Source organism: Cydia fagiglandana, chromosome 5, assembly GCF_963556715.1.
Source record: "Cydia fagiglandana chromosome 5, ilCydFagi1.1, whole genome shotgun sequence".
Lineage (NCBI taxonomy): Eukaryota > Metazoa > Arthropoda > Insecta > Lepidoptera > Tortricidae > Cydia > Cydia fagiglandana.
In genome coordinates this window covers 14,958,084-14,970,710 of record NC_085936.1, presented here as the reverse complement: position 1 = coordinate 14,970,710, position 12,627 = coordinate 14,958,084, and the positions used below count along the sequence as shown (strand labels likewise).

The window sequence follows — 12,627 nt, the reverse complement described above, 5'->3', positions numbered from 1 at the left end:
CCACTGCTAAATAATCGTGATTATTTAAATTTAACGACAAGTATTTAAAAATGGGGCCGCTACGGACTGTATTGGCGCTAGTGTGCACGTTGAAGGGCTCTTAAGCTTTTAGATGATTATTTCGTTAGGGATATAGATATAGGTACATTGGATAATTAATTAGTTGGATTTATTGGAAGCGGTGGTGGCCGAGTGGATATGACGTCCGACTTTCAATCCGGATGTCGCAGGTTCAAATCCTGACTCGTACCAATGAGTTTTTCGGAACTTATCAAAGGCGTTTTAATACATTTATATCTAAGCAATTAAATGGTAATAACTAACAAAAGTCCTGTCCAATTTGGACAAATCACATACAAATAAATTATTATACATATCGACCTATTCATAGCTTGTCAGATCTTTCTACGTCTGAGTACGTCGATATGATTACATAGACTAATATTATGTCAAATCCAGATGCCTAGGTAGTGAAGGCTGCATTGTCGGCGCCAGTCTCTGCGAGGGTGTCCGTCGAGTCTGAGGCGGGGGCTTCGGTTTTGACAGCCGGCTTCCAACTCGGGGTGGGAGTGAATAGCTCCATTCCACGCTGTAAAACGAGAGGCATTCCTATTATTCCCATAAAGGTTACTGCATTTGGCTAGTGAATGTAGACAAAACTAACGAAGATTAGCCAACTGACTCAAGCTAAGATAGTTAGGTTGCTTCTTTTAAAATTATTGCCAGTATGAGAAATTAGTTCCAATGAAATTCCGCAACGTGGCGCATGATCATATATTCCTGGCCAGGCTTTAAAATGATAAAAATAAAACGACATTGAAATAATGACATTGAATAATGTAAGTGTGTGCGAGAAGAGAAGAGGACTAATACATTCTATTGGCTCTTTTCTTTCCGCACAGGCCCTACTTGCCCTGACATCTTATTTAATCTTATTATTTTTTATTTTAAATTTATAATGTAATTTTTGACGATCATGATGAGAAGATAAACATAATTCTGACGAATGTAGCAAATTTATAGGGTAAATTTTTGTCTTGAAATATAGAAATCGAATCTAATCATATAATAAATCAGTTTATCGACATACATAGCCTTTGTAGAGAGCCCAGCCTACTCCAACCGGGAAGAATATAAGCGTGGATAAACCAACTAGCCAGCCGAGGAAGTCAGCGAAAAATGGAAAGTCGTAGTTCCCATATGCCGGCGGGGTCCAATCCGCTAGGATGAATACTAAAATGGCCTGCAAACAATAATATTGTTACATAGGTACACGTTCACAAAGATACGCACAGTCAACTGTAAAAATATGGGTGTAGACAACTTACTCAAAAATATGTCCCATAGTTCTTAATTCACTGACATAAGAGTTATACGACATATTTTTGAGATGATTTGTACACCCATATTTTTACAGTTGATTATACACATCTAAAAAATAAAGAGAGAGCTTTAAAGAGAGTAAATAATAAGTACATACCTATAAAGAGTAATTTGGTTTTATATGCACAATCAAACTGAAATATAATATTTAACATTGATTTTATAAATGTTAATCTCTACGAGTTTATAGGTTAACTCATCTGAGTTGTCTCATAGTTGACCCAGAGTATAATTTACACAAAAACAATATTGACTGGTTTTAGATACCTAGGTACTACTCGGTACTCAGTGACTTTATGACTTAATTTAAATATTACATAATGAATATATTTTTGATAGTAATTAAATAATCAATCTACAATTTTATGTGACGCTACAATCAACCTTAGTCAATATCAAAGATTTAATCCAATATAAACGTGAGATAAAGGGAATAATGACATTGATAATAGCTAAGCTAAGATGATTATTACTTAGCTAAATAACTAATAGTCATTGAGCTGGCCTGCTGATATCAGTAAAATCGGCTTAAATAACTGATTTATAATGTTATCGGCCAATACCTTTTGGTTGTATCTTAACTAATGTAACGTCACAGAGGCCGTAAGGGGCCCACTGATTAACAGTCCGCCGGACGGTATCGGCCTGTCAGTTGTTCAGAACTCTATAAAATTTTTGTTCTAACTGACAGGCCGATACCGTCCGTCCGGCGGACTGTTATGGTAACATTCCATTTCTAACCGCAGCTGCACTACCGGTACTGAACGCGTCACTTTCATTGTCAATTTCCATAGTAAAATGAACAGTATTGCAGCTATCGTTGGAAATGGACTGTCACCTTTAATCAGTGGGCCCCTACATTAGTAGTAGGCTTCGGCTTCTACAGGCAGGAGCGCACTGAAGTCACGTAGAATACTATTGGCGTTATTCATAAACGCATAATAGACTGAATTAGCTATGAATTGTTCATCTTTATCTGTCATTTTGACTTATGTATTTATAAGAAAGGGATAAAACATAATTTTACAACGAAGGAATCTTAGAATATTATTTGTTGATCAAACGAGTACCTTCACATAAAGCTAAGACTTAATTTTAACGTCACGTTAATTTTGTTTAGAAACAACCCACACTTTTTCGAATATTCAACGGTAAAATGTTTAAAAACAGAAATAGAAATAGTTATTTTGCTGTTATCACCTTATCGAAATACTTACCTAACTACATGCAATCACGCACCAAGACTGATAAATATTTTTATGACCTTTTGTAACTATTGTTTCCCGTTACGTTTATATATTTCTTGTTGGTTCATTAACACTGATATAATTCCTGTAAGTACTTATATAAAGTCCACCTCATCGGTTTCGATCACGGCAACCTCAGCAATAACGGATTAAGGTGACAGTCCATTTCCAACGACAGCTGCAATACTGTTAATTTTACTATGGAAATTAACAATGACAGCGACGCGTTCAGTACCGGTAGTGCAGCAGAGCTGCGGTTAAAAATGGAATGTTACCATCTATTATGGGCCCGAATGTAGCAGGCCAGACGAACTTGGTCTTAAAGACTTGTACTTACGAAGCTGCCGACCGGACAAATGACAGTCCAGACTGCTTTCCAGAAGAACCGTTGGATTTTGTTCATCTTCATATTCATCGACGCTAGGTTGTCCATCGCTCGGTTGATCCCGTAACTCCACGCCACAGACATGCACTATAAAATTACGAAATATTACAAACGGCTCGAATTTAATACGTCAAATGTAGGTATTGTAAGTACATTGGCGTTCAAAAGTGCATGGAAATATTTCAACCGTAATATTTAGGCATTACGGTCGACATCTATCCATGCACTTTTGAACGCCACTGTACATTTAGATACGATATAGATTAGATGCAGATGAAAAGTGACGTTTCTTCAAATAAAAACGTCACTTTTGACACTAACATATCTAATCCATATCGTATCTAGACGTAATTTTGACGTATCTTAAAGTTCGAATCGGGCAGTATGTAACGAATACTTAGAACATTTGGTAACTGGAGACGTCATGGCTGTCATATCCTGTACAAAACAGTCTGCCGATTTTTGCGGGGTAGGGGACGTCAAATGTATTGCTACTTCTACATTATTTCTACGTAACGTACAAATAGCTATGTGCATACAAAACTTTGCACAATTGTGCAAGGTTTTCGGCAGAGGTGTAAGCTCTTAAAGGCGACTCCAGTTATTAAGTAAATGCTCTAAGAACGAATATGGTCAGTTATTGTGTTTTCATTGTTGTTTTATATAACTAGTTATGTTACTTATACAAACAATTTTTGCAGCAGGTTTTATGTTAAATATTCACAAGCCCGGTAACAGATTTATTTCATAAGTCCATTTTAATGATAACAAATGAAACACTGAATTTTTCACCGATTCATGAATTATTAAAGTAGATCTACCTTATAGGATAGAGTATGAATAATTATAACATTAGATTTACCTCTGCCATTCCTATAAGTAAGATGGCCCAAGACGCTGTGTTCCAATCAAGCAGAGTAAGCAGGTATACTCCTCCACTAAAGCACATGGGTATCCCCAAGATGAAACATGAGAAACAAGTGAATGCGGTTACCTGAAAGAATAATAAAAAACGTGAGGAGAAATTATTTCGGCTACTGGTGTCTCAGGATTTAGGATATATTTTTCTTTTATAAGATTAGGTAAACAAAAAAAAACAGTATAAGTTGTTTGTAAAATAAAGGTTAACTGTGAGTGCCGCCGCCGGCAATAAGGCGACCGGCGGGATTATACCAACTGAAGGCTAGGCCCTAAGGCCGCAGAGGGATCGCCCGACTTACACGTCATTTCCTGCCTGCAATACGGCCACCTGGGCACCAAAATGTTTAAAGGAAACTTAACTTTATTATTTTTGTTTAAGATTGAATCTCCAATAATCATAAATTTTAAGATGTGGCCGTATTTCAGGTAGGAGTAACTTTCATATCTGACCTGCTATGAGACTGCTTGGCGAAATTGTCATTAGAACTATCATTATTAATTAAATTTGTTTTACACTAAAATACTCCTTATTAACCAATTATTGAACGATCCTTAGAAGTCAATAAACTGGCTCCACCTTTGCTCACTAAAGTACCTACAATATTTTGTAATTAATTAAAACATTTAAAACTTAAAAGCTGTTTATACCATCCAGTAATTCTTTCTCAAAGACGGCCACTGATCAACGATCGCTGTGTTGATGGCCTCGATGCCAGCGAACTGGCTTCCGAGCCCCAGGATGAACAGCATCAGGAAGAAGAGGATGGACCACAGCTGGGCCACTGGCATCTGAAGCAAGGCTTCTGGGTAAGCTATGAAGGCCAGACCAGGGCCATCTGATGCAACGTCTGAAAATAAATTTGCGGGATATTTCTGTTTCCAAGATAAATATTGCAAAGATATATTATCTATACCCAATCTAGAACCAATATCTAGATATCTAGAGCCAATCGCCGATCAGTAGGTACACATAATTATTTAACAATTTTATCTTTTTTAGATACTTTATTGGAAAAAAATATATATGACCCTTTTCAGCCTGGTACCTACTTATTCAAAGTTGTGTTAGAATAGAAAACACCATTGGTATAGTGTCTATAAAACTCAGTTTCTACCGGATTGCTTGAAAATAATTTATCAGTCGCGCTGCCACCAGAAAACACAACATTTGTGTTTTAATGATCTCTCGACCGATATGAAGTGTTAATAACAGTCGAGAGCGATGTCAATATGGTGCGTTATTGGGCGATAACTCGTGATGGCATTTATTGTTATAGTGAAAATGTAATAACACACCTTATCGCATCAAGGGAGAAATTATGTGTTATAAATAGGATATATATTAGATAGTTTGTTGTGTTTGGCGGATATCATAACTGCGCACATTCCCATCTGCGCATGTAATGTGTAATTAAAAATAAATCCAATGTAACTCCATTGTTTATTTTCAATTTATGAAATAAGCAGAAACTATGGACGTATATACACGCATACAAGTCAAAATTATGGACACGCAAACAATACACGATGCATTTTTAAAGTTCGTGTACTTACCATCTACGGTAACTCCCATGAGCTGCGCTTGGAAGCCGAGGACAGAGAAGACCGCGAAACTGGCGTAAATCGACGTAAGGAAATTCGCCATGCTGACAAATACGGCGTCGAAGTGGCAGTTGTTGTGGAAACGGTTATAGGAAGCCAGCGTGACTAGAGAACCGCACCCGAGGCCAAACGAGTAGAAGATCTGTGATCAAGTCATGTAAAGTCAGTTATTAATAAAAAAACTGCACTTGAATACAAAACAAGTTCTACTCGAAATTTAAATCTGAGAATTAGTCTGCAGATTAATGACGAGTAATTAAACATTTCGTACCTATCTACTGATCAACATAAGTAGGTACGTAGGTATAGACAGTATAATTATAGTACCAAATGATTTTTTTCTTCTACATAAAAAGTATTCTTAATCCTAAGTAAAATTACTGTAAAACAACCCGTGTAAAACTTAATTTGTAAGCCACTCGTCCTCTTGGGATTTCCTTTTACTATTAATTTACTTTTAAGCTTTCTTTTTCTGGTAATTCATTCAACCTAAACAATAATATCCCATGGGTTATGTGATATTTAACTATGGTTTCAACGTTCCATTTCTGTTAATCATAAAATTTCTGTTAAATAACTTTAAAGTGCACGGATAGTGCACAAAAATTGCTATTGTACATATTGTATTGTGTAAATAGCAATTTGTGTGTGTATATTGTATTGTATTGTATTGCTTATTGTATTTATTGTATTGTATTGTATTGTATTGTGTTGTGTTGTGTTGTATTGTGTTGGGTTGTGTTGTGTTTTGTTGTGATGTATTGTATTATGTTGTATTGTATTGTATTGTATTGCAACGTAGGTACCTGTGATGCAGCATCTCCCCAAACTCTGGCGTCCAAAAGTGTTTCCCATGTTGGCGTTATGAAAAACAACACCCCATCTGCGGCCCCTTCTAAGGTGACACCCCTGACTAGAAGTGCTGTTAACATCACATACGGGAACAGAGCAGTGAAATACACAACTTTTCCCGCTGATTGTACGCCCTGGAAAAATAATATCAGTTAAAATTTCGTTGTTTTATCCAAATACAAATAAAATTACATAAACCATGAATACAGGGTGTAAAGTTAGCTAGGTGTAAAATTTTAAGGGCCAACCTTTAAGTTCTGCACATACCTACAGAATAGCCTGTATGTTTAAAGCAACAAGAATTCCACGTTAATTCGAACGAAAAGAAATTGTTCGCCGAATTAAACCCTGCCCCAACATATTTATGTCGGGGTATAAATATGTAGATTGATTTTGAAAACAATTCCGTTGATTAACTACATGGTTGTGGTTACATTCTTGTTATTTGTAGGTCATATATCGGGTGGAACAGAACGAGTGACTTTTAACGTATTTGAGATACAGTTTGTTAAACATTCGTGCAAAAATTAGTATGTTTCAACCCTAGCAAGAAGATCCTATTAAAATAAATATCTGGGAGACCGAGCTTTGCTCGGAAAACACATAAAAACTCAAAAATGCGCGTTTTCCCACCCCCATATAGCAAATTTCATCAAAATCGTTAGAGCCGTTTCCGAGATCCCCAATATATATATACATATAAATAAATAAATATATAAATAAACAAGATTTGCTCGTTTAAAGGTATTAAATGTCAATTTAAAATGTAAATAACTATGTAAGGTTTTCACTGATATAAAAATATTTCATTTTTATGATTTTATACGATTTTATTGTATTACAAGCTGCATGTGTAAAAAATTATCTATTTTATTTGATCCTTATCATTAAATACCATTAAAATATCTGTAGGTATCATAATTAGATTAGTTAGTAATTGGAAATCAAAATCGTACGATTTTTATCATATATTCGTTTTCCTTTAATCTTACATGCGAATTCAAACATGCACTGACAAACCTATATTAGAATGATATCGGAATCATATCAGTTAGCTGTCATGTCATTCGCGCGTTCATTTCGCTCAGACTTATCCGCACAAGTATTAGTGTGAGCGAGGCGCCCACGCGAATGACAGCTAAGGGATATAATTCCAATATCATGCTAATATCGGTTTGCCCGTTACTTTAACTAAAGTGTGAGTAGGTATTAAGGGCCTATCAGGTATTGGCTGGCTTAATTTGGTTATTCCATTAATGTTAGCAAAGAGACGTATCGTTAAAAATTAAATAATGTAGTCAGTACATTTACTGCCATCTTTCGACACAAATGATTAACACTTTTAGAACGCCATTTGACTTTGATCCTTATTCTTTCAATGATAATTATGTGTTAAATTTGTTACTTAAATGTCAAAAAGTAACGCCATCTACTCGACTCGACAGTAGGCCAAAGGTATGGCGCCATCGCTCGAAAAGATGGCACCATACGTTTGGCCTATCCTCGAGTAGATGGCGATACATTATGAAAAAACACTTTTTCTTCAGATTTTTTGGGCACCCCCTCAATTATGTAACAAATGACTACTGGATTGGTGTCCTACAAATATATATTTCTCTAGCTGTGGTTTAAGACGATGTTCAAGGGGGTGAATGTGAACAAATTGAGGGGCACCCCAAAATAATATTAAGAAAAAGTGTGTTTTAAATCACCTTATATTGATTTAAATTTAAGATAAAATTTGGATTCAGACAGCACAAAGCGTTACTGCTTCTGCGTTGATGTGCAGCATTGCTGTCGACTGTGTTCGTGCAGCAATTCCAACATTACCAGCGTTGCTATGCAGTCTAAATCCGACTACTTTCAGCTGTACTTACTTTGATGACGACAAGGAAGGCCACAAACCAGGAAAACGCTAGACAGCCAACAAGATGCCATTGTATCGTGCCCCAATTTTCCCACGTCGCGTCGCCAACACCTAGTACGCGTTCGCTATCAATAACAAGATCAATTTTATTTATTTTATATTTATATCTATTATACAAAGTTGCCAAAAAATTAGTGCAACCCCTTTGCCAGAGAGGTTTTGGGATGATACTGAGGAACTTTTACTATGGGACCAACACCGAAATCTGCCTGCTCAACCGTCGAATTAACGAAGCGCTTCGAGAAGAATTTTGATTGTCATTTTGTTAATCTTTTTTAATTGTAATTATAACAATTATATCATCAAAATCATACAGTCTCCAAGCACCAGTAAGTTTCTATAGATAATTGCAATCTTATCATTAAGGAATGTGGCATTGGCACTAAAAGAAGACGACAATAGACATGCATGTGTATGACTCAACCTTTTAAGTGATTTGCGTGAGATAATATAGCGATTTAGATTAAATTAACCCCTTTAGCAGCTACTTTATATGAAACCATGCATATTATACAATGTGATTTTAAGTACATATACCTAATTAAAATTTGACCTTTATAAACGCTAAAATATTATGAAACTCATTTCTTTTTCTGTAGTCGAAAGATACTCTTAAGTACTTACTGGTAGCATTTGTTCGCTATAGTAAAAAAAATACCGGACATTTCAGTACCTATATAAGTAAATTAATATTTAAAACTCACTTGTAGTACTCCTCTGAAGCCAAAACTCTTGTGACATTTGAGTACCAAGGTATGGTCTCTGTTCCGTTTAGGCACGAAAAACCATCATAGGGCTGGTATCCAGTTCGCTCGCATATCTCACCAATGGAAATACAATCACGTTCAAAGTAAGTCAGATCTGTCGCCAGACCCGAGTTATTTCCTCTAATTTTGCACTCTGTATCGTATGCTCCACTGTAGCAAGCTAAAATGAGGCATATATAAATACGCAAGTTTTATATGGATGCGCTGAAAATAATAAATCTATGTTTATTGAAAACTCACCTAAGGAATTGTATTCGTTTTCACACGATCCCCAATCCAATTTTCCAGCAAAAGACACAATGGTATAAAACAAGGTCCATGCCACGATGATCATGTAGTAGATTATTATAATAGTGATGACTACTAGGGTGCAGTAACCCAGGCCACTAAAGAAGGGTGAAATAGCAGTGAATGCTTGAAGTGGCCCGATGCCTGAATATTGTCCAATGTAAAGCTCCAGGAAGAAGATTGGAAGACCAATGAAGATGAGCATAAGGAAGAATGGAATGAGGAAAGCACCTAGAAGAAACGAATTTCATTAAAATAATGCAAATATTTTGATAAAAAATAAATTTAGAGATATAGCCTGTCCGATTTCTAAGACCAAGTTCGCCATACATTTACTATGACGTACTTGATCTTAGAAAGATGGACACACTGTTGGAAAGTATCTTTGTTAACTTATAGAATCTTGTTTATAGGTTACTGCATAAACGCACCTAGAACAAGTTTAAATATTTTAATAAAAATCTTCCTTAGGGAAGTAGGTCGCCGCATGCAAGAAAGGGGCCTTGACCCGCGTTTCGGGTTTTTCCTGGTGCAAAGGCTGTCCATCGCAAATCAACGCGGTAACGCAGCGAGTGTGATGGGCACCTTTGCGCCGGGGGTAGCGCGGGGAGGCCTCTTTGAGTAGTTTTTATATTCCTTATTTTATTTTAGATATATTTAGGGTTGTTAGTTTTAATTTAGTATTATTTATAGATGTATTTAGTTCATAAGTTATTTATTTGTTTTTCTACTGTCTTTTTCCTATGAAATAAATTATTTGTATTTTTTAATAAATATACAGCTTTTGTTCGCGTGCGTGATGCCTTGTCTTGTTGGCCGTCACATTCGTTTAGACCCTTCTGCTGAATAGCCTATCACTGCCTACTTCCTCGACAATATACTTCTTTATATAGATCATCATAGTTTCCTTTACGCCCAGATTCAACACAGTATACAGGGAACTCACCTCCTCCATTTCTATAGCACAGATAAGGGAATCTCCAAACGTTGCCGAGCCCGACAGCGTAGCCGAGGCACGCCAGTATGAACTCTAGAGGGCTGCCCCATGACGCGCGCGCCTCCGTCGAGGATTCAGAAGATCTGTCACTTGCCAATGGCTTGCCATTTGACACATTTGGCTGTGAATTAAATATATAGTATGTACATAAAAATATTGTTAATTTTACGAAAAATTGTGACATTCATAATATTAATACTAGAAAAAAAACATAAGCTCGCAGTGCCCTTCACACGGCTCCATAAAATAAAAAAATCATTCATGGGTAACTGTGTAAGATTTTATAATAAACTTCCAAACCATATTACTGAATTATCAATTAATAAATTTAAGAATTATGTAAAGCGTAAACTTATTTCTAAAGCTTATTATACCACACAAGACTACATGAGTGATAAAACAACGTGGGATTAATGGTGACTCGAAATAGATAATTCAATGTATGTACTTCTTTGTTATGTTTTATTGACATTTGTTATTGACATTTAGATTTTATTCTAGAAACATTCTAGACTAGTATTTTTTATATTTTTTTTTTGTTTTACGATCTTTTTGTGAAATTCTTAGTATTAAATTTTATGTGTATTTTAATCCAATATTACTATGGAACTTCAATCAATTGCTCTGATAATTAGCTTAAGATAATATTACGAGTAGTATTATGTAAAACGTTACAGCCGCAGTACGTTAGTGCTTGTTACTAGGCCTTCATGAATAAAGTATTTTTGACTTTGACTTTGCCTTATCCTTTAAGTCATACCGGCCACAGGTAACTTTAAAAATATTATGAATTCAAAAGCATTTCTTGTCTCATAAGTCCAAGAATTTCGATAGTTTATGTAATAAGTAAGTTATTTATGTAGAATGTAAAGTCATATATAGTCATATAGAGTCACGTTAATTACGTATGAAAATAGAAAAGGATCTGGGTTTTTAAGGGTACTGAAACAAATGTACTTTAACTATCTTTAAAAAAAATTACAAAACTATTTGCGTAGGTAGGTATAAATCTTGCGTCAGTATAAGACAATGAAAGCCGGTGTAATAGTTTTCATGATTAGCATATTTAAACAGACGATGCAGTTTCATTCAGTCATTTTATGGTTTAAGAGTTTTGATTAAATTGTTTCAACGTCAGTCCCTTAATAAATACAATTTTAAAAACTCTGATCTTCCGTCACCTACTAATACCACACTAAGATAAAACCTGGAATTTATTAAATTGATTTAAAAAAGTTAAGGCTACAAGTACCTAAGTAATAGGATCATTGCATCCAACCTTTGCTTCAGGCAAGTTCGGCAGGCTAAAAATATTGCAGCCAAAGTTATCGTAAGTTAGTATAATATATCCAAAATATTACATTGCAAAATAAGAGATCGTGGCACATCCGAATGCCAAGATTATTAATCATACTTTGCATTGGTCTATTATTCCATCTTGCAAGGATCTGAAAGTACTTTTTGGAGTGGATGGTTTCAAACAACGGTTTAATCGTTCTCATTTAAATGTAAATTCCGAGTCAAACCAGAGTTGGATGGAGTAGGCAAGTTTTCGTTCGATTCGCATTCTCGCTATTCAAATAATATTATGCGCAAGTTGGTCTGCAGAGTAAGAATAAGGAACTAGGAGCCAGCTACCACATACTTTATGTTTATTATTCAAGATCAAGAGAGTCGTGGAGGCGGTATTGTATTACATACTTTACTGGATATTAAAGTGCGGTGTAGCGTTCATTATTAGTATATACTAATTAAACCATTTACTCATAAAATAAATTTATTTGAAACAATTCAAATACGATAAAATTGAAGGTTCATGAAAATAGGCTCAGGCTTTGGTTTTGATTGGCTACAAATATAATGACCACCAAAAAATACTTTGGTACCCTAAATAAAAAAATCATGCTTACCAAAAAAAATTACTGAACACCAAAAAAATAAGGCCTAAAATTACAAATGTACCACCATTTTAATTACGACTGCACTTCAAATTGTATTCGAATACCAAATATATTGAATGATTACCAAAAATCATTAATGATCACCAAATCTTGAAGACCAAATAAATGGGATATTTTCACCTAAATAAACCAGTGTGATACCAAAAAATTTATACATATGACCAAATAAAGTAAAATGATGCCAAAATTACTAGCCCCTCCCGCTCAACCCCCGTACTCCGCACCGTATAACTTAGGTAGGCATACTGAAATGCTACTAGAAAAGTATGTTAGGTTAGGTTTGTACTGCTATCAGTT

The 12,627-nt window shown here is 35.3% G+C and overlaps 1 protein-coding gene across 1 annotated transcript in view; it reads right to left on the bottom strand.

The window, feature by feature from the left end:
• Positions 1–334: 334 nt before the first annotated feature.
• Positions 335–12,627, bottom strand: part of LOC134664683 (sodium- and chloride-dependent glycine transporter 1-like) — a 29,088-nt gene continuing 16,795 nt past the window's right edge. The window contains exons 2-12 of the mRNA XM_063521430.1: positions 10,319–10,496; positions 9,325–9,603; positions 9,022–9,244; positions 8,268–8,382; positions 6,345–6,524; positions 5,491–5,680; positions 4,585–4,784; positions 3,878–4,009; positions 2,968–3,102; positions 1,091–1,243; positions 335–589 (exon numbers count right to left, since the gene is read on the bottom strand). Of these exons, the coding sequence (XP_063377500.1) occupies positions 464–589; positions 1,091–1,243; positions 2,968–3,102; positions 3,878–4,009; positions 4,585–4,784; positions 5,491–5,680; positions 6,345–6,524; positions 8,268–8,382; positions 9,022–9,244; positions 9,325–9,603; positions 10,319–10,496 (1,911 nt within the window). The 3' untranslated portion in view covers positions 335–463. The remainder of the gene's footprint in view (positions 590–1,090; positions 1,244–2,967; positions 3,103–3,877; positions 4,010–4,584; positions 4,785–5,490; positions 5,681–6,344; positions 6,525–8,267; positions 8,383–9,021; positions 9,245–9,324; positions 9,604–10,318; positions 10,497–12,627) is intronic.